The sequence below is a fragment of the Chelon labrosus genome, assembly GCF_963514085.1.
Source record: "Chelon labrosus genome assembly, chromosome: 13".
In the NCBI taxonomy this organism is placed as follows: domain Eukaryota; kingdom Metazoa; phylum Chordata; class Actinopteri; order Mugiliformes; family Mugilidae; genus Chelon; species Chelon labrosus.
The window spans coordinates 2,865,980-2,893,861 of NC_140346.1; the positions used below are offsets into that span (position 1 = coordinate 2,865,980).

The 27,882-nt window shown below is 40.9% G+C and overlaps 1 protein-coding gene across 10 annotated transcripts; it reads left to right on the forward strand.

Moving 5' to 3' along the window:
* The first annotated feature begins 124 nt into the window (after nt 1-124).
* On the forward strand, nt 125-27,701 carry trip12 (thyroid hormone receptor interactor 12). Of its 10 annotated transcripts, none has more exons than XM_084559558.1 (43): nt 125-400; nt 2,667-2,693; nt 3,477-3,623; nt 4,051-4,176; nt 4,368-5,155; nt 8,117-8,222; nt 10,647-10,783; nt 11,281-11,364; nt 11,474-11,569; nt 12,342-12,493; nt 12,761-12,796; nt 12,890-12,985; nt 13,479-13,571; nt 13,660-13,821; nt 15,087-15,155; nt 15,288-15,453; nt 15,787-15,904; nt 17,383-17,539; nt 17,794-17,947; nt 18,217-18,445; nt 18,611-18,729; nt 19,275-19,482; nt 19,757-19,857; nt 20,202-20,376; nt 20,494-20,635; nt 20,912-21,103; nt 21,272-21,423; nt 21,515-21,672; nt 21,904-21,977; nt 22,130-22,329; nt 22,713-22,840; nt 23,060-23,211; nt 23,415-23,557; nt 23,716-23,872; nt 24,018-24,116; nt 24,203-24,317; nt 24,528-24,682; nt 24,885-25,049; nt 25,157-25,321; nt 25,400-25,513; nt 25,665-25,759; nt 26,027-26,130; nt 26,245-27,701. In XM_084559558.1, the coding sequence occupies exons 3-43, from the start codon at nt 3,526-3,528 to the stop codon at nt 26,439-26,441; spliced, it is 6,177 nt and encodes a 2,058-aa protein (XP_084415684.1). In that variant the 5' UTR covers nt 125-400; nt 2,667-2,693; nt 3,477-3,525; the 3' UTR covers nt 26,442-27,701. The 10 variants fall into 10 exon arrangements, with proteins under 10 accessions (XP_084415684.1, XP_084415682.1, XP_084415690.1 ...); XM_084559561.1 differs by lacking the exon at nt 125-400 and adding an exon at nt 643-1,437; XM_084559562.1 differs by lacking the exon at nt 125-400 and adding an exon at nt 1,488-1,856.
* The last annotated feature ends 181 nt before the right edge of the window (nt 27,702-27,882 follow it).

A 27,882-nucleotide genomic window follows, 5' to 3' on the forward strand; every position in this document is an offset into this window, starting at 1 on the left:
TTATATAGATAACCGTTTTATATATGGGGGGGGGGGGGGGGGGGGGGGGTCACGACCCAGCGGATTGATACTTAATATTAGTGACAAGCTAATGTTACCAATTACTTCAGTGTTGCGGTGATTGTGTCTGAATACCTACGGGCATATCGCCATATTTGTGTATGAAAAATACATTTCTATATAATCTCTGAGCAGTACATCCTCTGCTCGCGGCAGCTTTGTTGACTTTGAAAAAAACAAATTCCGAAAATCAGAAGTAAATAGTCCCTGAGCGGATGAATCACGCGGATGTATATTGCAGTTGTAGGTCCCCCTCAGCTGATGTGAAAGTAGCAGAGGTAGAGAGAGAAAAGAGGAGCTGGTGCACTGTCTGTTACAACTACAACACTGGAACAAATAGGTAACAACATTATACCAAAGGTAGAATTTTTACGTGACATCGCAGCCAACAGCATTTTGGACGTTCGAGGTCATTCAGTATCGAAATACATCGGAGGAATTATGATTCAGTGTTGCGAAAATATCTCGAATCCCGTTCCTGCTTTCCTGTTTTTTTGTGTCTAAAGGTATCAGAGGCCATTTCTTTTCGCTAGCTAGCGTTAACATGCTAGCTGCTAGCTAGACAACTTGTTATTGTTAACCAAATTTGACAACCTTACACCAAAAACACCGAAAACGTGAGTTGTAGTGAAGCTGCTATTTGTAAAAGAAATCCCATTTTTATCCAGTCGAGCTGGCAAGGAGTTATCCAGGCGACAGACACGGCTTGCTAATATTAATTAGCTTGCATGCCAAGGTTAGCTGGAAATAGCTATAACGGTTTTGTTTGATTTAACGTCGCTAAACGTCAGCTAGGCGATTGTCCTGCAGTAGCTAATTGAGATAAGGTCAATGATTAATTGTCAGCCGGACAACTGGCTTTATAACGACAGTAACGACAACTTGTGTAGCTAACGGCCAAGTATTTATTTTTGCCAGCTTACTGTTTGCGAGCGAACGGTCATTGAAGCATTCGTTGTGTTACTTGGCTAAGCTAGCATGAGCTTGCTAATAATTACCTAGCATCGAAACATTTCATTTTGGCCAAGACAATTAACGTGTACTGGACAGGACGTTTGGCGGCATTTGCCCCTTAATCCAACTCTAAACAAGAGCCATGTGCTTTGTTGACTCGTTGTTTGTTAGTAGTCAACTTGTACCGTGGCTAACATTAGCTGAAACGTTAGCTAGCGTTGTAGTTGGAGGCAGGCATTGGCCTTAAGTCAGCTTAGAAAACATTGGTGATTGTCATAGCTTGCTAACGATAGTTAGCTATACTTCTGTACACAACATTTGCGTTGACAGTTGCTATGAGAGTGGCCCTGTATCTGCGTCGTTACCTGTCGACTTGACAGTTGAGTATTTTGGATTTTACCACCACACCAAACATTATAGAAGGTGAGCTGACTTACGTGCGAGACGTGTATATATATATATTTATTTATTTATTTTTTTACTTTTAACTCGATCGTGTGCCAGACACATACAAGTGTGTCATGGCAGTCAGAATACCCAGTTAGCTTACGTTGGTTTACCAGTAGCCTGCTAGCTTTATTACATTAAACCGCTTTGGAAAGACGGTCCAGCTGATGCTGCCATTTTCGATGTGTAGCTAATCTGAAGTAAACGTAGTCGTTATTTGCCACTTAACGGGACGTCTTTGCCATTTATTGCGAATTATGTCGCTTCACGTCACGAATAAGATAGCTGTCCGAATTTGGCAGTTCGTCTAGTCGGGAGCTAGCTAGATAGGTTGACACACCGGTACGCCAACTACGCATTTCCATGTAACCAATGCTACGTTAGCCAACGGAACTGTAAGCAATCTCTGGTACTCAATTACTTGCATATTAACCCCTTTCTTAATATAGTGATTTGACGGTTTATTTTTGAGATGTGGTAGATTTTGTATAGATAAGGATGCGACTGAGCTACTGTCAAAATGTATGGGACTGGCTATCGATATGAGAGGCTAAACATGCTAACGATAGTCGGTGGTGGAAGACAACTACGTCAGAAATACAGGCCTCTGTAGATCATGGGTATAAAAACGGACACTGTCGTTCTTTAGTGGTGTAGTAGAAGAAACTTTATAGGGCTAGTGTTTCAAGCTGTCGATCATTTAATGTCCCCAACTAATTACATTATCCTCGAGTATGGTGGACCAGTTGTCAGAATGGACGAATAACAAAGACTAGGATGTACTGACAGTGCAGGCCTAACGTGGCCCTGTAAGCTTGGCTCGTGTGGCGTATTTTTATGATCATTATCCATGGTATGGCGGTTTAAACTAAATTTTGTTTAATTGTTAATCTCCTGTTTGTGGTAAACAAAAATAGGTTTAGGTTGAGATTTAGTAGTCTTTGTCTGTCAGATGATAAAATCATTCATATCAGTTATCTTCTTATCACCTCTCTTATACCATTGAATCAGAAGAGATGCATATAAATCACACTTCTTTATATATAAAAACAAAAAGAAAATTAATAACTGAGTGTAATTTGTCCCTAACAAGCCTGTGGCCATATATGTATGTATTATGGAATATTATGGCCATTTTAAAGAATACCAACTACTGCTGATTTTAGTTTAAAAATATTTATGGATAATTCATTTTTTTTTGCCAGCTTGTTTGACCTGAAGGCTGCCCCATGGTAGGTCTGTTTTGGTTTGGCTATGACCTTACTCATTAATACTCAAAGAAATCTTTGGTTAGTGTCTTTTTATTGTAAAGTGATACTCTGATGATTATTATTGTAACTTGGTGATTAAATGCCAGTCGTATTTCTTGTTGAGGGGTAAAAATTACTTATGTTAAAAAAACAACCATCTTAAGATAATTGGGATATTTTTTTATATAAAGACAGTGAGACTTGATGTTTAAAGGGCATTTTTTGGTTAACTTTAAGTTGTTGACATAAGTATACTTTATGTTGTGACTGTTATTGGGACACTGTTACAGGCTAGATAAGTGTAGGGGTTCTGGGAATATAAACCAAGCTTTGTGGATTTTTCTATATATCTTTAGAAGAAAGAGTTGATTTTGTTAACTTGTGATCCAGGGAAGCTAGTGTACATGACGTATATATAATTGTTTTAGTTATAGCTCATTGTTTTGGATTGTATTAGTTGTGAGTTTTAAGGTTACTTGCATGTGGTCTTTATGGCACCCCATACACACATCATTGTGTGAGCAATAGGATTGAGTAATTATTCTCGATTGAGTGTTTGTATCTTGAGGAGTAATCTTGGGAAAATTGATGAAACAGTTCTGCTCTTGATTATCTCAGATGTGCTTGATGGATGAGCTTGTGCTTGATGGTGCTGAATGAGCCTTAACCTATAGCACAACAACCTGGACAATCCAGTGAATGGATAGAAGGCTAACCATTGGTTTTGTTCTAATATTCATATGTGGATTTTTTGTTTGTTTACAGTGAATGGTAGTGTCTAGAAAGGGTATGTCCCTTCAGGAGAGAGGTGCCAATGTCCAACCGGCCTAATTCCAATCCAGGGGGGTCACTGCGCCGTTCACAGAGGAACACTGCTGCGGCCCAGCCACAAGACCATACAGTCACGGGAAGGTGAGTCTACCTGTATATTTACTGTCCAGTTTAAATTAAAATCTAAAAAAAAAAAAAAAAATCAGTTTTATGGACACCATTTGGGTTTTATTTGATAGGAACAGCAGATGAGGCGTGTTTAGTAAAAGGGAATTTGTACTTGAGTAGTGTTTGTACAATTGTATTTGGTTGGTGTATAAATTTATTTTTTAATGGTTATTTTAGCCTCTTTAATCAAAAGAGACGTGAGTCTTGCTTTTTTTAATCATAGTCAAATTTTGATCAACTCTGTTGAAGCTACTTTTCATGCTACCCTAGAGGTGTTAATGATCACAGGCTATGCAGATGCAGCTAGGCAAAATTATCTGAGGATTGATCAAGTCTCTTTCATGTGACTTAATTACAGAAACCCACACTGTTCCTTGCTCTTTAATTTCCAACCTTACAGGTTGCAGTCAGAGCAGGTAAAACATAAAGCAAATTCCCCACCTGAAAGTAGAAGACCTAATTCTAAGGCTTCCAAAGCCACAGCCAGCTCAGCCACTGGCCAGTCCAGAGGGCACAGCTCAAGAAGGTACCTCTATTTTCTCCTTGGTGCTTAGTATGTGTGTGTATGTACGGTTTGTACTTTATACATGTCTAGCATTTTGTCTACTTTTTGACATAAGTTCTCATAAGTTCAGTGAATGTTGTATTGCAATTTCTAACTTTTATTGGTTTCAAAAATTTCTAAGATGGATTTTTTTCCCTTCTTCTCCCTAACAGAAGCGGTCTTACACTGTCTGTGGCTTCATTTGTGTTGCAAGACGAACCAGAGGCTGCAGGAACATCTGAACAAGAGCGATCAGGCCACCAGTCTAAAAGTGAAGGCACCCGAGGCTTGAAGCGAAGTGAAGCTCCTGACCAAATTAGTACCTTTGGACCGACCCCTGCCAAGAAGCCCAAGTCGCTCCCGCCACCCAGAGAGAATACCTCAGAGACCAAGAAAAGCCCAGCTAAGTCCAAGAAAAGATCAATTGCTTCAGAACCTTCCGCATCGTCAGGCCGAGGTCAAGGCAAGAAGAGTGTGGCCGCTGGGCCCCCACCAATACAGAAACGGAAGAAAGCGGAGAATCTCCCCGGTCTAAGTAGCACCGCTGGGTCCCTCCCCAATCGTACCGAGGGCAGAACTGCTAAACCCTCCAAGCTGGCGTCTAAATCGGCCGCCTCAGCCAAAGCTGGGTGTAGCAACGTGACAGACTCCTCCTCCTCTGCCTCCACCTCTTCCTCTTCCTCCGCCACAGGCACCAACAGCGCCACCACGCAGGGCGCCAGAGTCAAACAGGGAAAAGATCAGACCAAGGCACGCCGTTCTCGCTCCGCATCCAGCCCCTCCCCACGTCGTAGTACACGTGACAAGGAGCAGGCCAAAACTGCCAGCTCTTCAAAATTTGAGTGGGCAGCACGCTTCAACCCCAAAGTCAACCTGCCAAAACCTAAACTGTCCTTGCCCGGATCCTCCAAAACTGAGACCTCCAAACCTGGTCCATCAGGATTACAGGCTAAACTAGCAAGTGAGTGACAGTATCTGTATGGATCCTCTTTTTCTGTCTTTATGTTATGTACTATTTACTTATTCTTCAGAAATATTTAAGTTCATAGGTTTCCTTGTTATTGGTGGCACGCTGAGTGATGCAGGCAAGGGGGGGGGGGCTGGTACTTTAATCGGTTCCAAACTGTTTTGAAAGTTCAGGGCGGGGTAAACAGAGTGGTCAACTGGGCAGCAGGTATAGCACATAGATGTAAACCGTACAGATAAATGCGTAACCTCAGATAAAATTGAGTATGAATTATCTAATTACATGCAGCATTAGGATGTCTTTATTTGGAGCTTAACACAACCCATAACGTCCAAGTTTAATTTATAAATACAGTTGGTGACCCTTTAATACACTGCATACAACAAAGCATGTGTGTGCTCTGCTAGCATATCTGTTTCACATGTGGTGAGTGTGGACTTCACTGAGCTGCTGAACTGGCTCAGATTTCAGAGTTAAAGGTGGAGTAAGCCATTCCTGAGAAAGACTGTTGATATTTGAACTCACAGCCAAACAAACACCTCTCTTTTAAGTGCTCCTTCAGGAGCTTGGAGCCCCAAATTTAAACTAAACAGCTCCTCCGGTAATACAGCTAAGCTAGCATTGCAACGACAACATATCTTTGTTCTGTGAGACGATGCAAAAGTAGTGTTAACCAATCATCAAGCCGAAACAGAGCATTCTGTAAAGCTCATGTAGTGTCGGTATATTAAATTATACAGTAAATTAGTTGTTCTTAAAATTGTGATATCTTTTCTGAAAGAGTAAGTGTATTACTATGACACATTTCACGGACTACAGAGGTATTTTAAGAACTTATGTTGTGGGAAAACTGCAAAAATACACACCAAATCCTACTGCTCACTTGACATTTGTTGAGAAGTCAAGTGACATGTCACTTTTACATTTTTCGTCATATTAAAGGACATGTTGTTATTTTAGGCTATGCTTGTATTCAACCTCTTGTAATCACTGTTGTCTTAGTGATTTACAGACTGTTGTTCTGTGTTAGTTTGACTTTTGTTGTGTCCAGCAATGTCTTTGTTTCAAAACAAAGCCACATGGTTTCTTACGCTTTTCAGCAGACTAGGCACAGTCTAAAGTATTGCTGCCTCTCACTAATCTATTTACATCACCGCTACCATAGATTTGTGAGAGAAATTCATACCGGTATGCTTTCAATACTGTTTATATGGTCCATGCATATGGATTAGAATGGCCTAGTTAGCCTTTAAAAACAATTAGTCTGAAACTCAAGACTGACTAAACACATAAATATAAACACAAATACGGCTGGTCGCAACACCATGTGGCAAGTGTCTTTCAGAGGCCTTTTTTATAGTCGTATGACTTGATCATTGTTCTGTTGTCATGAATACTGCAAATGAAGAACTCTGAGTTACAGTATAATCATAGTGCAGTTTATTTTTATTGATACTTTCTTACATCAAGATGTATTCTTGTGTTTTGTTAATGGGCAAATAGCTAGGTTATCAGGTTAGTATTGCATTTTACTGTTCTGTAGCGCGAGACGAAACGTGATGGCGTCTGTGTTGCTGAAAGCCAATATATTGGTCAGAAGCTAAAACTGGTAAGAAATGGTATGAACAGGCTATAGTATGTGACAGTTCATTGGTTGTAAACTGTTGTACCATCAGGCTAGTAACATATAGGTACACTGATCCTAGCTTGTATAGCCCAAATTTAAAATGTAATCAAATTGAGAGCAAATATGAAGTACCTACAAAGTACAGCACACAATCAATTCTACATTTATTTAAGGCAGCATTTGGAGAAAGAAAATACCTTTTGCTTCATAATAGTTAACGATATGCAAAGCTTTAGCCACCATTTTATCAGTCCTTACTAAATACTAGGCTTTGATATCCAAGTGTAAAGTTTATCACAATAGAAACTTGGTGTGTAAGGTTAAGTGAGTGTAAGCTATCCAGGTCAATGTGAGGTCAGGCTGTTCTAGATGGGTGAAAGGATAGTAACTAAAGGGGGCTCTGTGCCATGTGTCCTGGCCCAAATGGAGAGACCCCTCCTAAGCTGACTTTGACGTGCAGGCACATCAGCTGACCAGAGGTACGTTATGTTTGAGGGCAGGGAAGGACTCATATGCTGAGTCTATATTCATCTGACAGCCTCTGCCTTCTAACATGCATATCTTCTGTTACTTTCAGCTGTAATGGTAAGCATGTTCTGTGTTGTTGTATGTGATTCACTAGTTCTATATGACTTTTCATTGCAAGATGCAATTTTGTTCACATTAAGTTAGTGTTTCTTTAACCTATCCTGTAGGAAAAGATTTGTGATTGCACCAAGTTACTTTTTTATCTTTGGGAAACTTGTGCTGAAATCTATTGAAGGATTGCTTTTTGACCAGGTATCATTCAATAGCAAGTGGGACACACAAATGTCAAATGAAGTCCAAAATACGTTTAATTAATTTGGTCTTAGCCTTTTTATGTTTTATATTTATACTCCTGTATCATGAGTCAGGGATCTAGCATGAAGGTTGTCCTGTCATAGGGCCATGGTTGTGTTACTATTAATACCCATCTGGCTGGTGGTACAGGTCTCTAAGCAGCACAGCCTTTTACTATATTGAAAAGTTATACTAAGCAATGCTCATTAATGTCTGCTCAAACAGATACATTAAAATTTCCATAGTAACTTCATCTAAAATGTAATATAGTGGGGTGTTTTTTATATTGTGTTTTGACGGCCAAAAACTGTTGCTTTAGTAATTAATTTGAAATATTCAGCAAATCTTGTTGTGGATGATATTTCATAACATCTGGAGCTCTAAAGAGCAACACAAATGTCTTGCTGATTTCCATTGACATTGTGTTGACGATGTTTTCCAGAAATAATAATTTTATACCATTGTTAGTTCCATATGTGAGGTTACATGTGACCTTTTCCCCCTAGGTTTGAGAAAATCCACTAAGAAGCGTAGCGAGTCTCCTCCAGCAGAGCTCCCCAGCTATCGGCGGAGCACACGCCAAAAGACCACGGGCTCCTGTGCCAGCACCAGGTACAAACCATAGTCTGTTTACATGCACACTAATATTCCACTATTATTCATTATTCTGAATGCGACAGTATTCTGAGTTTGATATGGGTCATGCAGACAGCATATTCTATTTGGATATTCCATATCAGACCTTTCCAAATGTTGCTTTCGATTAAGATTGCTGTGTGATATGCTGATATTAGTTGTGCTTTAACAACATTCTTTGAACATGTGTACATCATGTTCAGTATATGCATCCTAGTTGTTTTTTAACACAATTCGCAACACACCTCTTGCTTTATCAGAAGGTTATTGAAGGAATGAAAATGCAACAGAGAGACATAAACTGAACATAAACTTTTCCTGGGCTTTTTAACCTATTCTACCCAGACTTCTCAACTGTGCTGAACTGCATCCGTTATTTCCTTATATCGGTTTGATGTTTTGTCGTATGGCACTGTTGTCTGTCATTTTGACTGACAGGGTCATAAAAATCCCGTCATAACCCTTTTTTATTTATTTTTTTTTTTTTTTAAATGATAACAATGACATATTCCACAGCATTTAGTTTTTAATTTTTAAATAATATTCAGTAGCGGTGGAAAAAAAGATTCAGTTCATATAACTGGCCATCAAAGACGACTCAAGAATCATGAATCTCGATGTCTGTTTAACCGGCTCAGTTGAGTCCTACCACGTTTGATTGATATCAATAAACGGCACCATTCAAACATCTTACATCTCACTCGGCAGAGAAACAAAACGTACCACCCGACTTGACCACTAGCAACCTAAGGCACTCAGACACTCACTCACTTACGCACAATATGCAGAGAAACGAAACTTAACCAACTCATAACCGCTGCTCGCGGATCCCTGCTTAACCGAGAGTCAGCAGCCACTCACTCGGCCGGCAGATAAACGAAACTTAACGACTCTTACACTACTAATCAAGAGAGACAAAAGCCAATTATTATGCTCACTCGCCACCAAGTTTGCAGACCCTGACTCTTGTCTGACTTAAAATAACCAAAATATTGCCAAACTGGTGACTGACCTTTCCTTTTCTATCTACAATTTCCTCTGGCGCTGTCGCACTCATATTCTCCTTCACTCCACGTCATTCTTTTTTGTTGTTGTTGTTGATGCCACCGACCTGGCTTAGCTGGGCCGTGATAGGTCGAGAGGCTAAAGCCCTTCCTCTGCCTACATTCCCCAGAATGACTTGCAGTTCTGGCTCGGGGTTTTCCTCTAACGGATTTCAAGTGAAATTATCGAACATTCTATTGAACGTATTTTCTATTGATATCGATCACGTGTCTATCGCGATATATATCGTTATCGTTTTATCGCCCAGCCCTAATCGCGATATGATGAAACGCGATTTTCTAACCGCAACTTGCGCGATTACAAGGTGGTCACGTGATGCGAGCGACGCGGATGATAAGCTTCTGACCTGGACGATGTCTCTGAGCGGCGCGCGCACCCGCGACCGTCGGCTTGTTTACCTGTAATTTGCTACTGCTAGTTTTTTGCAACATGGCTGAATATTTGTCCGACTCTGAGGTTGTGGACGAACCATAGCAGTAGCAAATTACTGGTAAACAAGCCGACCGTAGTAGGTGCGCACGCCGCTCAGAGATGACATCATCCAAGTCAGAAGACATCAACGGGGAATAGCACTAGCCTATCATAACAAAGTATTGGCGGAATTAACGAGTTTCGCTGCAGATAATGCGTTATTTAGAGGCTGCGTTTCGATGCCCTGACTACTCCTGCTATGTGGATATACGCTGATCTAATCGTTCAGCCCTACCTGGTAGCCTTATTAGCCTAAATAATCCCCCCCCCCCCCCCCCAAAATAAAATAAATGAAGAAGCTACTCGGATGAGTGGTGACACGTCTTCTGAAAAAAACTCTACAAGTCCAGTTGCCTTTTTTGAACCTTTTTTGGATATACCATGACCTGGATGACTGAGAGCCTTCACAGACAAACCAACCATTATAAATCTTGGGGAAAGCCCAGGCTAGACCCTGGTGTCATGATCATTGTCTGTATTGTGAGCTGTAGCCTCAGACAGTAGCCTCTAATAAAACATAAGGAAATGTATGACTACAAATGGGCTTTTTACACAGTGTGGTATGCATCAGAAAAGGAGCAGACTTGGATGTTTTTATTGTTTACACACCACACCTACTCCTTTAAAACTCACTAAACTACACTACTGTCAGAGCTAAGCATCTTAAACTTTGCTATTGTAAGAATGAAAGTACATTAGTTATGAAAAAAATGTAATACCATAATCATAATTCAGCTTGAAAAAAATATTCCGGATAACCACTGCTGTGTATTTATTTTACTTATAGTGATAACAGGGAATGTGCTGAACTGTGTGGGTATTCTACTGTCACTTATATTGGTGATCTCTTTTCTCACATCACAGTCGGCGGGGCTCAGGCCTGGGCAAGCGCGGGGCAGCCGACGCTCGCCGCCAGGAGAAAATGGCCGACTCCGACAACAACCAAGATGGGGCCAACTCATCTGCTGCTCGCACTGATGAGGCATCACAAGGAGCTTCAGGTACCTTCAACCCCACCTGTTACAATCCTAGCCATGGGGCATGACAAAGAAGAGAATTGATACGCAGTGCCTGCAAATTGAGATTGCAATTGAAGTATTCTTTGGTATGGTGTGCGAACATTTGTGGAATCGGTTGAATTCAGGTGGAAGTGGGCATATAGACAAAAACAAAAACAAACAAAAAGAAGTAACAGCTGTGTAAGGGAAAGACGAGGGTTTTCACAACTCCAGTGAGCACTAGGTTCAGGTGCTCCAGATAGGCTGGCCACTGCAGTTTGACTTTTTAGGCATCTTAAAGACAATATTGGTGAATACGTACATCACATGTACACACACATGCGTAGAGACACAGGCTGAATTGGGAAGTTAAACGTTTAGATGATCAAGATATGCACATTCATTTACACTGGAATTTAATACCTACCTGAGTTTTAGGCATTTGCTTAAAAGCATCAAAAGGTCTTGAACTTGACAGGCTGTGTTCTTTCTGTATCCAGCTTCAAGCTCAGTTGCTGGAGCAGTTGGCATGACCACCTCCGGAGAGAGTGAGTCTGATGATTCTGAAATGGGAAGGCTTCAAGGTATGTTAAAGCCCCCTCTCAGATTTCCATTTGATCACAATTAAAACTCAGTATTTGAACTGTTATAAATAGTTGCTCTTTTAATCTTGTCGTATGTGTTTTCCTATAGCACTACTGGAGGCCAGAGGTCTCCCCCCACATCTTTTTGGGCCCCTGGGACCCCGCATGTCTCAACTGTTCCACAGGACCATAGGCAGTGGAGCCAGTAAGTACAATATCACTTACGTCTGTGTTCTTTTTGTGAGCTATCCATCTCTTTATTTACGCACTGAATATACACCGATCAGACATAACACTGAGTATCTCTTCATCACGGTACATGTTAGTGGGCGGGATATAATAGACAGTAAGTGAACATTTTGTCCTCAATGTTGATGTGTTAGAAGCAGGAAATATGGGCAAGTGTAAGGATTTGAGTGAGTTTGACAAGGGCCAAACTGTGATGGTTAGATGACTGGGTCAGAGCGTCTCCAAAACTGCAGCTCTTGAGGGGTGTTCTTGGTGGTCTACAGTGGTCAGTATCCATCAAAAATAGTCCAAGGAAGGAACAGTGGTGAAACGGTGTAACTCGCTTGCCTGGGGAACACATTGGACTATGGGAAGAAGACAAGCCAGCAGAGGCATTGGGATGGGCAACGTTCTCCTCAGAAACCAGGATAATGTGCCTTGCGACAAAGCAAAAGTGGTTCAGAAATGGTTTGAGGAGAAAAACAACGAGTTTGAGATGTTGGCTAGGCCTCTAAATTGGCCCAGGTCTCAGTCCAATTGAACATCTGTGGGATGTGCTGGATCTATGGAGGCCCCAACTCACAACTTACAGAACTTAAAGAATCTGCTGCTAACATCTTGGTGCCAGCGATGCCTCGACTGTTCAGGGCTGTTTAATACGAATGCTGGTCCCCCGGTATTAGGATATATAATGTAATGTCTGATTGGTGTACATATCTGTTGAATAAAACTCCCATCCCTGTTTTCAGGTTCCAAGGCGCAGCAGCTACTGCAGGGCCTTCAAGCCACAGGTGATGAGTCTCAACAGCTCCAAGCTGCAATAGAGATGTGCCAGCTGCTGGTGATGGGCAATGAGGAAACACTTGGTGGATTTCCTGTCAAGAATGTGGTGCCCGCTTTGGTAAGTACCATGTTGGTGTCCGTTTTCACTCTATGTGTAGGTCCAGTGCTGGATGATTAAAAGGCTGATTTGAACCATAAAAGGAATGACCCAAAGAATGTATTTTTCCAGTCTTTTCTACGGTTTGACCAAAGCTAAGGGACTAGCAGCAGCAGAAAAACACAGACGAGAGTAGCCTACATTTCCAGTTGTTTCACATATTTTCGTGTGTTATTTCCTTAACCACCAATCTGATTTCATGTTTACACTCTCAATTTTCTTTCACAGATTACACTGTTACAAATGGAGCATAACTTTGATATTGTGAGTACTGTTCTTTTTTTATTTGCTTTAAATGTTTGTTTGTTTTTTGTAATGCAACTGTTCTCATTTATACCTTTTGCTCTACGCATACAGATGAATCATGCCTCACGTGCACTCACTTACATGATGGAGGCACTCCCACGATCTTCTGCTGTGGTGGTCGATGCGATTCCTGTCTTCCTGGAGAAGGTAAAATACTGCACTGTAATTCAGTTTTTTTTGTTTTGTCTTGTTTTTTCTCAAGTGCACCACGTCTCAGTTACTTTGGCATTGTTGACGCACTGATGTCATTTTTGGTTCAGTACTTTAGCAATCCTCCTATGAGTTTGTTATTATTCATGATATCATGAATGTCAATATGTATATTCAGCTTCCACTGTTTGAGCCTTTTATTGAACTTTGGTCGTTTTTTCCTCAAACTGTAGGTAGTAGTAATAGTAGTAGTAAGTGTTTGTTTGTTTGTTACTTAAAACTTGATAAAGGCCATAAATATTTTTGTGCCCTTAATATATTTACTCGTATATAGTTTTCTTCTCTGAACTTGTTCTATTTTGTATCTAAATTGTATTTTGCATTGTCTTGCCCTGCCACTGTAACACCTAAATTTTATCTTATCACTTGGTAATTCCCAATGGCGGCCTTTTGATATGCTAATGAGCTTGTTCGACATTCTTGTCTGCAGCTTCAGGTGATCCAGTTCATTGACGTAGCGGAACAGGCCCTGACTGCCTTGGAGATGTTGTCAAGGCGACACAGCAAAGCCATTTTGCAGGCAGTGAGTGTTGCACTGTGTCTTTTTGTTATACCCTTGAGCCGTCTTCTCTGCACTACACCAAAATAATGTTAACATATCTTCCACACAGGGTGGGCTTGCTGACTGCCTCCTCTACCTAGAGTTCTTTAGCATCAATGCGCAGAGGAATGCCTTGGCCATTGCCGCTAACTGCTGCCAGAGCATAACACCAGATGAGTTTCACTTCGTTGCTGATTCTCTGCCGCTGTTGACTCAGAGACTCACACACCAGGTACTTTTTTCCTATATCAGACAATGATAAACTACTACCGTATTTTTCGGACTATAAGTCGCACTTTTTTTCATGGTTTGGCTGGCCCTGCGACTTATACTCAGGTGCGACTTATATATTAAAATATATAATTCACGTGTTGGTTATTTTCACACTGACAGCCGCGAGAGGGCACTCTAGGCTTGTGTGCCAGTATCTGCTACTTCTTTTACTCCTGCGTAATAGCGGCGGTGCGCCGTCTACCTCCGAAGTTCACGGAGTTGCTTAGAAGTGACACAGAGGATGAAGAATTCAATGGATTTAGTGATTTGGAGTGAGATCGAGAGTTTGGTAAACTTGTTATGTTATGTTGTTTATGCTATAGTTATCTGAATAGCTGTTAACATACCAGACACCTATTCAGCCCGTTGTTCTATTGTTAGTACTATAACTTGCCTTTCAAGATGAAATGTGTTCTTGGTCTCCGATTTTATCAAATAAATTTCCCCCAAAAATGCGACTTATAGTCCAGTGCGACTTATATATGTTTTTTTCTTCTTCATTATGCATTTTTTAGCTGGTGCGACTTATACTCCGGAGCGACTTATAGTCCGGAAAATACGGTAGATGCAGAAACGTGACAGTGGGGTTTTGAGTCGACTTGCATTTAGAAACATGGAGAAAGCTTCACAATCATAATTGCTGCTAAATACATAGAAGAAAAACAATGAGAACTTGTCAACTATTCTGTTTTATGAGTACTGAACAAGACCCTACTGTCTGTCACTTTGGATAAAAATAAGTATGCTTGTCATACTATCCTATTTATTGTCTAAGTCAGAATGATACATTCCTATTATTATTTCAATGTTTCAATGAGCCAGTATCTTAAATGCATTTAGGTCAGGTTGGAAAAAGAACATGGCTTGGGAAGGGTACGTTGTTATTGTTTTCAGTTTAAATCCAGATCACTGTAACCATCTGTACCTTGGTTTTTAAGTGTGTTCTGCAAATTCAGGCAGTAAAATGTGCATACATTATGCTTCAGTATAGATAGAGCAGAACAGGTAATCCCACTTACATTTTCTCATCTTGTTATCAGAAAGCTGCTTGAATATAAAGTAATCATGGGTATAGATACCCTTTCTTATATCAATTTCATAACATATTCAGTTCAATATTTCTGTTGCATCTGTTCTTAAAATAGTATTTATCACAGTAATTTGTTTAACTGAAATTTATTGGAATAATTCTCACTTAACTTATGGCGATGTTGTCTGTCTCAGGATAAGAAGTCCGTCGAAAGCACTTGTCTCTGTTTTGCCAGGCTGGTGGACAACTTTCAACATGAAGAGGTCTGTGCCTCATTTATTTTTCAAATTACTTAAAACCATGCTTACCATTTGTGTTGTTTGCCAGTTCAGTATTATAGCTTCCATTTTCCATCCAACTCCCCACTTATTGTGCATCTGTTATTAAATCAACAGAACCTGCTGCAGGAGGTGGCTTCACGGGACCTGTTGACTAACATTCAGCAGCTGCTGGTAGTGACCCCTCCCGTGCTCAGCACAGGGATGTTCATCATGGTTGTGCGCATGTTTTCGCTCATGTGCTCTAACTGCCCATGCCTGGCAGTCCAGCTTATGAAGCAGAGTGAGTAACCTTTGTGCACACCCTGATGGATCACACTGTGGCTCACTTGTTACTTACACTTGCATATTTCTACAGAAAAGGGGTAGTTACTTGGGGATGCAACCCTTAACGTTGAGCCTTCAAAATATTGTATGTTCAGTAGCAAAGGAATTTTGTGTCAGGACAAAATGTCCTGGGTCCGATTATTAGAAACTATAATGTTTTCACTGTTGAGAAATATAGATTTTTGTTTTAAAGCAATTCCATTTCTAAGCTGTGACATTTAGTTTCTCATTAATTTGGGGCTAACAAAAGAAATGTGATTTTGTACTTTTTATTGTTTTTTTTAAACAGACATAGCAGAAACTCTGCGTTTCCTCTTGTGTGGAGCATCCAATGGCAGCTGCCAAGAGCAGATTGAACTGGTGTCCCGGAGCCCCCAGGAGCTTTATGAACTGACCTCCCTCATATGGTAACATCTGTTTGCTAAGGTCACACCAAACAGTATGGCAAAAATTTCATTTTTGAGAGTCGGTGGGGATAACCCTGTAAATTATGCAACATGAAAGAAAAAAATGTGTTAATTAAATAAGAAAATGCTAATAAATGCTAATAAACGAAACCGAACGTGAAGAAACCAAGGCCGAAACACCGAAAGAAATTATGATGATTATTAGTAGCATTGCATTTATGGCTATCAAGGCATTGCAATTGCATAAATTAATATTCATGTTTCAAAGACTAAATCCATTACAAAATTATGAAAATATTTATTTAGCACGTTCCAACAATGCACAATAAAATAAAATAAAATTCAAAATCAAATGTTTAACTTGACCCCACTCATGTGTACATTAAATAATAATGGAGCAGAAGCTTTTGCAGCTGGAAATCAGCATTGATCCACTGTGTAGTTAGACTGAGCATATTTGTTTTTGTTTTTATAAAGAAAAAATTGGTGCACTGCACCTTTAGAAAAATAGCGCTGTCCCTTTAAGAAAGACGGTAGTCTTAATTGAAGTTGTGCATGGTTGTGGATGTGTGCCGCAAATGGGCATGTCGCAATAAAAAGTGAAAAGGAAAAAAAATAAAAATTTACATTTGTCTTGTTGTCCTGCTATTTGTTTTGGTGGTGCAGCAGATAAATGATTAGATTAACATCTACAACATTTTTTTTCCAATGGCACACGATCTACCCGCACTGCCTTCGCGATATACCAGTCTATTGCAATCGACGTATGGGGCACCCCTGCCCTTTGCCTTGGTGCCATCACTGGGAAACTTAGTTGCTTGGCTGTTTGGATTTCAGGTGATAAATTAAACCCGACATGGAGAAATTCTTTGCAGATGCACCCCTCTTGAAATTTCAGCATTACGTTTTGCAAAACGCTATCCGTGGGTCTTTATGTAATATTTATATAATACTTTATATACTGAAATACGTCCACAAGGCAGACATGTTGGCCATTCCAGACAAGCCCGTGCTGGCTGCGTTTTTTACTTGCGTCATCACAACATCCTGTTTCGGCCATGTTGTTTCGGTGATAAAAGTATTTTGGCTGAAAACCGGAAATGCACTTTTGGGCCATTTTCGGCCGAAAGTTTTCGGTGGGTGAATATTTGGTGCATCCCTAATAAATGATTTATAAAAACACCATGTACACTGCTGTATTTACTGACACTGTTGTCCCCATGTCAGAGTGATCTACAGCTATTCCACAAATATTATTGCCTCTTTGTTCCGACCTTGAACCAAAGACACACTAATTCTGCCACAGTGTTCAGTTAACAATGATCTATTTGCAGCGCAGATTCATAATAAAATGACTTGTCTGAGGAAAGTTGTTAAAAGAGAAATTAGGCCCATTTCACTTGGTGGCATTTAAGTTGAAATTCTATTATACTGAATTTTGTATTTTGTGTAATTCTGAAACCATTTTTTTCCTACAGTGAGCTGATGCCCTGCTTGCCCAGAGAGGGTATCTTTGCCGTGGATGTCATGCTGAAGAAGGGCAGTGCCCAGACAACCGAGGGAGCGATCTGGCAGTGGAGGGATGATCGGGGACTGTGGCATCCTTACAATCGCATTGACAGCCGCATTATTGAGGTAGAAATTACTGCCATATTGTTTGAAACTTTGCTGGAGATAGAGATTGCAATGTGTTGTGTTCCACTGTTTGCTTCAGACAGTGTTCAAATATTCAGATAGATTTTGTCAGTTATTCTGGACGTATGTGAAGAATGAATAATGGATTGATGCTTTTAAAGTGTTATGTCACTTGATGACATTAAAGCAAACTACAGTGTGTCAGCATCACCTGTATGTGATTGGGTGTATTGGGTGATAATCTTACCCTGCAGACGGCCCATCAGAATGGAGAAGATGAGATCAGCTTGTCAACCCTGGGTCGTGTGTACACAATTGACTTCAACTCTATGCAGCAGATCAATGAAGACACAGGAACAGCACGCGGTATCCAGAGGAAGCCCAATCCTCTTGCCAACCCCAATACAGGTAATTTTTCACAAACAAGGTGACCAAAAACAAATTGTGCTTAATTGTTTAGTACAAGTCAATATTTTCTTGCTCCCTTGCCCATTACTCACACTTGCATAAGTTTTGGTTTATTAACTTAGAGACTATAGCTCACTTCCAGTGTCTGTTGTAGTGTATTTACCAACTGCGTAAATGGTGTAGACCACTTGTCTATTAAGTGTTGGCTGAACTGCAACAGTACCGGTGTGTGACGAAATAAAGCTGACCTGTTCAATGTCCGTCTCCAGGGAGTCACCAAGAGGTTCGCCGAGAAGATGCACGAGCCCAGTTGATGAGGGAGGACCCTGAGCTGGCAAAGTGCTTTATCAAAACTCTGTTCGGGGTCTTGTATGAGGTGTACAGCTCATCGGCCGGCCCTGCTGTCAGACACAAGTGCCTTAGAGCCATCCTCAGGATCATCTACTTTGCTGATGCAGAACTGCTGAAGGATGTGCTGAGGAACCATGCTGTGTCCAGGTAACAGTGCCTGGGCAGTTGTTTTCATTTAGCACTGACATACAGAATGGTCTCAAAGAGAGTTTATAACTTTAACCCAAAACATTTCAAGGATGCACAGGAATTACTTTTCGTTTTTTTAGTTGAAAGTACATTTTATCTATCTTTGATTGTTTATCTCCACAGTCACATTGCCTCCATGCTGTCCAGCCAGGACCTGAAGATTGTAGTGGGCTCTCTGCAGATGGCTGAGATCCTAATGCAGAAGCTGCCCGATGTCTTCAGTGTTTATTTCAGAAGAGAAGGTAGTGTGTATGATCCTGTGGAGCACTCATGCATGTCCTTGTCTGCTCAGCAGAGCACATGACCTACATTGACAGAAAGAAGTAAAAAGGTTGACTGTAACATTTTCTGAAATTATTCAGATATTCACTGGAGATGGAAAGTATTGTTCAACCTTGCCACATTTTGGTATTTATTTCTGGAAATTTCAGAGCTAAAGGCTGCATCTTCTTACATGCAAACTGTTAAGATTCAAGTTGTTAAGATTCAACTTGTCAAACAACATCTTTTTTGACAAGTTGTACAGTGGACAAGACACAAGTGTCCTGTTCCTGTCTCAAGCTAAGCATGATCCATATGACAAGTGGATTCCAGTAGTTCAAAATCAATTTAGTTTGGCAGTAATGCCGCTTGTGTTAAGCTGTGGTTTTGATTTCCCAGACATTGCATGTTAATCTTGAGACACAGCTTTCAGACATACAAGTAACTCTTGCCTAACTGCCATGATGTGCATTGTGCTAGTTTTAAGGTGTTCCTGTAATACCTGTTTTTCTTGCTTCTCTTCCAGGTGTAATGCATCAGGTGAAGAACCTTGCAGAGTCTGAGAGCTTTCTAGTCACAAGTCCCCCAAAGGCTTGTCCTAGTGGCACAGCCAGTCTCTGCACTACCACCATCAGCACTGCGTCCACCACTTCTGCTAATAATGCAACTCCTGACCTGGGCTCACCCAGCTTCCAGCACAGCATGGACGACTCGCTGGACCTCAGCCCACAGGGGTGAGTTTGAAGCTAAATGTGGTTTTGGGCTTGCTGGCTGCAGAAGTGTCTAAAAAATACATTTGTTGCACTGGGCCACATTCACTTTTACTCCAGAAACTAAGCTCATAAACACAAATTGAACCCTGTGTGGGTTATAGCTTGGAGCTTTACACTGTAACATATGTATGTGTTCACAAAAAATGTAGGTATGTTAGTGTTAATCTGTGAATTTTAATGTATGTTTGGCAATGTCATTGTAACAAATCAGCAAGTCATTTTCTCCTCCTCACAGGCGGTTAAGTGATGTCCTAAAGAGGAAACGACTGCCTAAAAGAGGGCCGAGGAGGCCCAAATACTCTCCCCCAAGGGATGATGATAAAGTAGACAATCAGGGTAAGTATTACTGTGCTGTTATATGTAATGATAAAAGATCACCACTAGACACATTTGGAGACTTGTAAACACATTAGGTGATATTTTGTTCAATAGGCTTCCCACCAAAACACAAAGCTCTTTTCTTTATAACGGAATTTTGCCATATTCTAATCTAGGTCCATGTTTTGTCCAAACACACATCGAAGAAGTACCTTTTAATCTCTTTTTAATGTATATTATATTCCTGCATAGATGCATAACTCTCAGCTTTACTACACAGCTAAAACCTGCATAATTGAGCGATGAATTTACTGTCACTGTTATATTGGTATTAATAGAACTATATCCAATCTTTGTTGCAGCTAAAAGCCCTACTAGTACTCAGTCGCCCAAATCATCCTTCTTGGCCAGTCTCAATCCCAAGACTTGGGGGAAGCTGGGTGCACAAACCAACAATGCCAACTCGGAGCCGTCACGCACGGCAGGAGTGAGTGGCCTGGCAAGGGCACCTCCGAAGGACTCGATTTCAAACAACAGGTATGGCAATGAAAACAGTCTTGTCTTTTCTTACTCTTCTATTATCCAGATCTCTTTTTCTTGTAGAATGATCCCGTACTGGTAACCACTCTTTTTTTTTCTTCTCTCATCGTGCAGGGACAAAATAAAGGCGTGGATCAAAGAACAGGCAAGCAAGTTTGTGGAGCGCTACTTCAATTCTGAAAATGTGGATGGCAGCAACCCTGCACTGAATGTACTCCAGAGACTTTGCACAGCCACCGAGCAGCTCAACCTGCAGGTATAACATACACTGTGACAACCTATTTATTACTGAGCAACATGAATTGCTGTTTTAGAAGCTGTCATTAAAGTTGCAGGTGTTGTAGTAATTGTTAACACTGATGACGGTGGTTTAAAAAAAATAATTAAAAATTAAAAATGAACAGGATACCTCCGTGCCCTGTCAGTCAAGACAGAGTAATAAATGTATTGGATTGACGTGTCACAAAGTGATTGTGTTAATTAATGTAGAACCCGAGGTCTAAAACATTATTTGTGATGGTGTGTTTCACAGGTGGACGGTGGAATGGAGTGTCTAGTGGAGATTTCCAGTATTGTGTCCGAATCAGACGTGTCGTCTTTTGAGATCCAGCACAGTGGGCTGGTGAAGCAGCTCCTGGTCTACCTGACCACCAGCACAGACAGGGAATTGCTGAGTCGTGACGTGCGGCTCAAGAGGTTCCTACATGTGTTTTCTGGCTGTCCGGTGAGAGATTAAAATATTTTGTATTCTAATGAAAATATTTGGTCTGAGTATACAAATGTATGTTAAGAGAGTGGAATACATATCAGGCCGACTCCATTGTGTTTGGGATCTCTTGTTGGCTTTGTTAATTTCTTTTTTCCCTTTTCCTCTTTGCTATTCACTTTGCAGATTCCAGGAATGGAGCCTGTAGGTCGTCTGGAACCAACAGAGAACGCTCCTTACCTGGCACTGGTGCACAAAATGAACAGCTGTCTGAGCCAAATGGAGCAGTTCCCTGTCAAGGTGCACGATTTCCCCAGTGGCAACGGCAATGGCAGCAGGTCCGTGGTTTCTCTTATATTTTATGTTAAAATTCTAAGTGATATTGTTGGGTAGACTTTTTTCATTTTAATTGTGAATTTCTCTTTCCAGGGGATCTCAGGCACTGAAGTTCTTTAACACACATCAGCTCAAGTGTCAGCTGCAGAGACACCCAGACTGCACTAATGTTAAACAGTGGAAAGGCGGTCCTGTGAAGATTGACCCCCTGGCCCTGGTACAGGCTATTGAGAGATATCTTGTTGTCAGAGGTAAAGGACTGCATGGCTTTGAAGACGTTAAATGTGTATGGGGGATACTATTGTGCTGTCTGTCTGAAGCGTAGATGCATGTAACTTGGTTGAATCCCTTGCTAACCAAATCTGATAATGCTGCTAATTTAAATATTTTAAAACATCAGGTGGCCAAAAGTTGTACTTTTAGTTATTTCCATAACTTGCTACTCTGTTCGAATCAACAGAATTTAAATCTTGTCTCAACAGGATATGGCCGAATCAGGGAAGAAGATGAAGACAGTGATGATGACGGTTCAGATGATGAAATAGATGAATCGTTGGTATGTGATTCCCTTCATGTCAAATAAGGCTTATCATTTTTTTGTATGGTATGCTGACTATCCTCTAAATATGCATTTGACCTGAATCTCACTATAACTTTAGTATAATTAATACACAGTATGTATTTTTATTTTTATTTTTTGTTACTCAGGCGGCACAGTTCCTGAATTCCGGCAGCGTGCGTCACAGACTACAGTTTTACATTGGTGACCACCTGCTACCATACAACATGACAGTATACCAGGCTGTACGGCAGTACAGTCTTCAGGCAGAGGAAGAAAGGGAGTCAACGGACGATGAGGCGAACCCACTTGGGCGAGCTGGCATCTGGACCAAAACGCACACAATATGGTAAAATCACTTTCTCAAAATCTTAGAGGTCTACTGCCACTTAAACGTTCTATTGTTGATCATTCTTAACTTTCCCCTGTGACATCTGTGGGATTTGGTTGACTGACATTTAGCCTGAACTTGAATGGCCAGTAAAAATTTAAATTAATTAACAGTACTGCTGTAGTTATTTAAAAATTTTGTCACAAAAGGGTAAGAGTTGAAACAGTCAAAGTTCAAAGCAGGTGTACTAACTTAATGTTCAATTCTGATTCCAAACGTATTGTAGATAGTTTTTGTTTCACACATTTAACTGTAGAATGCTCCCTTCTGAAAATCTTTTATTACATTTACAAGGATCTTGAAATGTGAAACTCAAAATATTCTGTCATGTCTCCTGACAGGTATAAGCCTGTGAGAGAGGACGAGGATGGTAGCAAAGATGCTGTGGGCGGAAAGAGAGGCCGAGCCCAGACTGCTCCTACCAAAACCTCACCTCGCAATGCCAAGAAGCAGGATGAGCTGTGGCATGGTGAGAATCTTGCATATCTCATAGGAATGAGGCGTTGTTCAAACTAGGTTTAATATTGCCAACTGACTCTAGTTAAGATGTTTCGAGATCAAAAATCATGTCACCAGATCAATAAGTTTGATTTTGTTAAGATCACACCACTTCTCCTTAATCTGCTTCTTACAAGTCTGAGTCTATACAGTGTGTGAAATTAACGCTATTGATTTTCATTGCTTCCAGATGGTGTATGTCCCAGCGTCATCAATCCCTTAGAGACATACCTCACTTCGGAGCCACCAGAGACCATAACCTTTGATGACCCTTCTTTAGAGGTCAACCTGCTGCTGAGGGTCCTGCACTCCATCAGTAGATATTGGTTCTACTTGTATGATGTAAGTTTCCTTCACACTGAATTGGTTTATTTCAAGTTGCCTTGAATTTGAGCGCTGAACCGTTTGAGTCTATAAATAATTATGAGAATTTAAACTGATCAACAACTAAATAATATCTATAATATAAATAATATCCCTATATATGCAAGTGACTGTTCATACTTTTGTGATATGTAATATGAATGTTTTTGGTTGTTTTGCAGAATGCTGCATGTAAGGAAATTATCCCTACAACTGAGTTCATTAACAGTAAGCTGACAGCCAAAGCTAACCGTCAGCTACAAGACCCTCTGGTCATCATGACAGGAAACATCCCTACTTGGCTCATCGAGCTTGGAAAGACTTGGTAAGTGTGTCATACTGATGTATGAAAGGTGGAGCTAGAAGACAATCATTCACTGGTATTGCAGAACTGGAATGACCAATAAATATTAATGAGCAAGGATGTTCAGGTAATGCTAATTGGTTGTCTCAACACTTTTTTTTCCCTCTCCTTCTCTACAGCCCCTTCTTCTTCCCATTTGACACCCGGCAGATGTTGTTCTATGTAACTGCCTTTGACCGTGACAGAGCCATGCAACGCCTCCTGGACACAAACCCTGAGATCAACCAGTCAGATTCTCAGGACAGCAGAGTTGCACCACGTCTCGACAGGAAAAAGGTACAATGTGTTTGATAAAGCATTGTACTGCTGTGGGTACATCCAAAGGAATCCAAACCCCTTTGTGTCCTGCAACCTTCTGATAGTGTACCGCTATAGTTGTCATATCGGTCGTGTCATTCCCTCCTTTGTCTCGTGCTTTCAGAGGACGATAAACCGTGACGAGCTCCTAAAGCAGGCTGAGTCTGTCATGCAGGATCTTGGCAGCTCGAGGGCAATGCTGGAGATTCAGTATGAGAATGAGGTACCTTTTAGTTTCAATTATCTGAAAATTGAAACCAATGCTATATATGTCTCTGCAGAAGAGTCTTCATTTTTATTTTCTTTCAGGTCGGCACAGGTCTTGGTCCCACTCTGGAGTTCTATGCTCTGGTGTCTCAGGAGCTTCAGCGGGCCGATCTTGGCCTTTGGAGAGGCGAAGAGGTTACTCTGGCCAATCCTAAAGGTACCAGTCTATATCTTGTATTATGAAAAGTATGTCAGGTAGGGTGTCTAGTTTTTCCCACATGTTTTGGAGGCTCTGTCCGTTTTGATCAAAACATTTTTGCAGATCGATAAAACAATTTGACCTTCAGATGTGTTGTTGTAAATGTTACTGTATATTTCGTAGTTTTTCTAGGTGTAATGTTAATCACACTTTTTTCTCACTCAACAGGAAACCAAGAGGGAACTAAGTACATGTTCAGCTCCAGAGGACTGTTCGCTGTTCCCTTCGGCAGGACAACCAAACCAGCGCACATAGCCAAAATCAAAATGAAGTTCCGTTTCTTAGGGAAGTTAATGGCCAAAGCCATTATGGACTTCAGACTGGTAATGACTCCTGCTTTCTTTATTTGTAGATCTTTGAGAATTTAGAGAAGATTTAGAGAAGTGAAAAGAGATTCTTCTGTTTGCTAAATTAATCTTGTTTAGACTTGCAAAAGGGCTTCAGCCGTTTTAAACATATTTTGCCATTTAATGTATTTTGTCTTTCAATGGACTCCTTGAATCCCTTTCCTCTTGCCTTATCTAGCTGGATCTGCCCTTGGGGCTGCCATTTTATAAGTGGATGCTGAGGCACGAGATGTCTATAAGCTCTCATGACCTGGTCAACATTGATCCCAGTGTGGCCAAGTCCATCCAGCACCTGGAGGATATCATCCGCCAGAAGAAGAGGCTGGAACAGGACCGATCACAGGTAAAGCACAATTCAGGGGAATCTGATTAATAGATTGTTACTAGAACACTTAAAATTGTTCCTCACTTTTTCCAGTTAGTTAACTTGAGTGTGTTTGTATCTATCAGACAAGGGAGACCCTACAGCAGGCTCTAGAGAGCTTGAACATGAACGGCTGCTCAGTGGAGGACCTGGGTTTGGACTTCACCCTTCCAGGGTTCCCGAACATTGAGCTGAAGAAGGGTGGCAAAGACGTCGCAGTCACAATCTACAACCTGGAGGAGTATCTCAGGGTATACAATACTCTCACTTTCATACTTTCTCATTTTGTTGTTCTTCTTAGTGCTAACTCTTTTCTTCTCTCTCTGTAGTTGGTGGTGTACTGGACTCTAAATGAAGGAGTGTCCAGACAATTTGAGTCATTTAGGGAAGGGTTCGAGTCAGTCTTCCCCTTGCATCACCTGCAGTATTTCTATCCAGAGGAGGTAAGAGAAATCCTTTTTTTTCTCCCTTTTCATGTTATTATCAGTATTCATTTTGAAGGAGATCTAAATTTGGCTCACTTGTAAAATAAAAACTGTAGTCATGGCTTGTGTTCTCTGACCCTCTTTTCTCTTGTTTAATTGCTCTCTGTAGCTTGACCAGTTGCTGTGTGGCAGTAAATCGGAGACATGGGATGTCAAGACGCTGATGGAGTGCTGTCGACCGGACCATGGATATACACATGACAGGTGAGATCCAACTATGACACATTTGAAAAAAGGAAGTGTTCCATCACAATAGCTCAGTTACAAAAGTTCCAGCCGTTTCTTATCTAACAGCATCTCAATATGACGGCACATTTAGTTAAATGGGCAGGACATTTTGCTACACCTCAGTCAACGGCCTTGTTGCACCAACTGAAAAAAAATGAAGCATATTTTTGATAGTTTTGAAAAGAGTTCCATTAAATGTAAGTTAAGCCTCAAGTTTGATTTTATTTCCTTGTGTTTCTACAGCCGTGCAGTTCGGTTCCTGTTTGAGGTGTTGAGCAGCTTTGACGCCGAGCAGCAAAGACTCTTCCTGCAGTTTGTCACAGGAAGCCCGAGACTGCCAGTTGGAGGTGAGTATCATTATTTAAGTAGCTCAGTCTCTGAAACGTCATAAAGTAGGCTTCAGACATGACTGTATTATGAGTTTGCTTCACACTCACCGATGTGCTGGCCTCGTCTGCTAGGTTTCCGGAGCTTAAATCCCCCTCTGACGATCGTGAGGAAGACGTTCGAGTCGACGGAGAACCCGGACGACTTCCTGCCATCAGTCATGACCTGTGTCAACTACCTGAAGCTGCCTGACTACTCCAGCATAGAGATCATGCGAGAGAAACTGTTGATTGCGGCTCGCGAGGGCCAGCAGTCTTTCCACCTTTCCTGATCTCGCCACATCTCACGTTCAAATGCCTTCTACAGCGACTGATTAAATCATGACTTCCTTCTTAGTTTTTTTGTAATCACATACATTAAGGCTCTGTGTACAGCCTTCTTGTTAGAGAAAGCAGCTTGCAGAAAAATTAAGACTTTAAATATATATTTGCTGCCCCTGTCTCTCAAAAAAAAATATAAAAAAAAAAAAAAATGGAAAGGTGTTCCATGACTCAGAACTTAAACTATAAAAAAAAAAAAGAGAGTAAAAACTTATATCAGTAGTTGAGTAATGTTAAAAAGATGAAAACATCTGGGTGACATTTTAAATTGCATTGCTATGTGATATTTAAAAAAAGAAAAGGGATGTCTCCTCTTCAGAGTGGTGGACAGCGTCACTGGGTGTTGGGGTGGATGGGGGGCGGGGGGGTCCATTGAGCAAGCTAGGTTTACTTTAGCTCCAAAGATCATTTGTACAGACAAATTTGCAGACTTTGCTCATTCTACACATTTGATAGAATAGTTCTTTGTTTTCATGTCTCCCCTCGGTTTGTCTGTTCGCATTATGTTCTGTATTATATTGGCCCCGGTTTGTGTGTTGCATTTTTGGTTTGCCCCCCTCGTGTGTCTTCGCTTCGAGTGGTGGAAAATGGAGTTGCAGTTGGTTGAATGCGGGTAGTGATAAACTCATATTATCTTTTTCTCCCCTCTACCCGAGTTGAGATTGTGTTCTGGCCTCCTTATTATAGAGAGTTGTAACCAATGTGTTGATCAGGTAAATTTGTTCTGCTCTTATTTTGATAGAGTTAGTGTCTTTCTGTTGGGCCCTACTGTAATGTGTAGGGTTATCTTGGTAGACCAAGCTCTGAGCAACCCTCAACACATAATGTAGCTGGGCACAAAATTTGGCTGGTCTTATTTTATCGTTTCATGGCCAGATAGCATTTCAAGTTCATTTATGGAATAAAGTATATATGCAGTTTCACACCCAGTTTGAGGTGGGAATGTCTGCTTTACCCCCCTTTTTTTTTTTTTTTTTAATTTTCTATATTGTCTTTATTTCTTGCTGTAGTTGATTATTATTATTTTTTTCTTTGCACTGCTGGCTTGGAACAAACCGTGGTGTGCACCTGCAGTCTGTGGCCAGGGGAGGGCGCCACCGTATGCTCTCCTGGCCCAATCGTTCATGTGCTGGTTTCTAAGATCTGCAATAATTTACTGCATCAGGTTCATGTTTTTACCTGAACATAAATAAAGTTAACTGTTTGACTCACATGTGTTCATTGTTCTTTGCAGCGTTTGAAGCAGGTCGATTTCTTCTGATGCACGCTGAACAGTTTTCAGTGGGTCGTCTTAAAGCCGACACATTTCTGAACATTTGTCACACTGGTTCTCATCAGTTTGGACAGATTAAGTTGAGTTGCCATGGAGATAGTGATAACTGCTTTTATTTA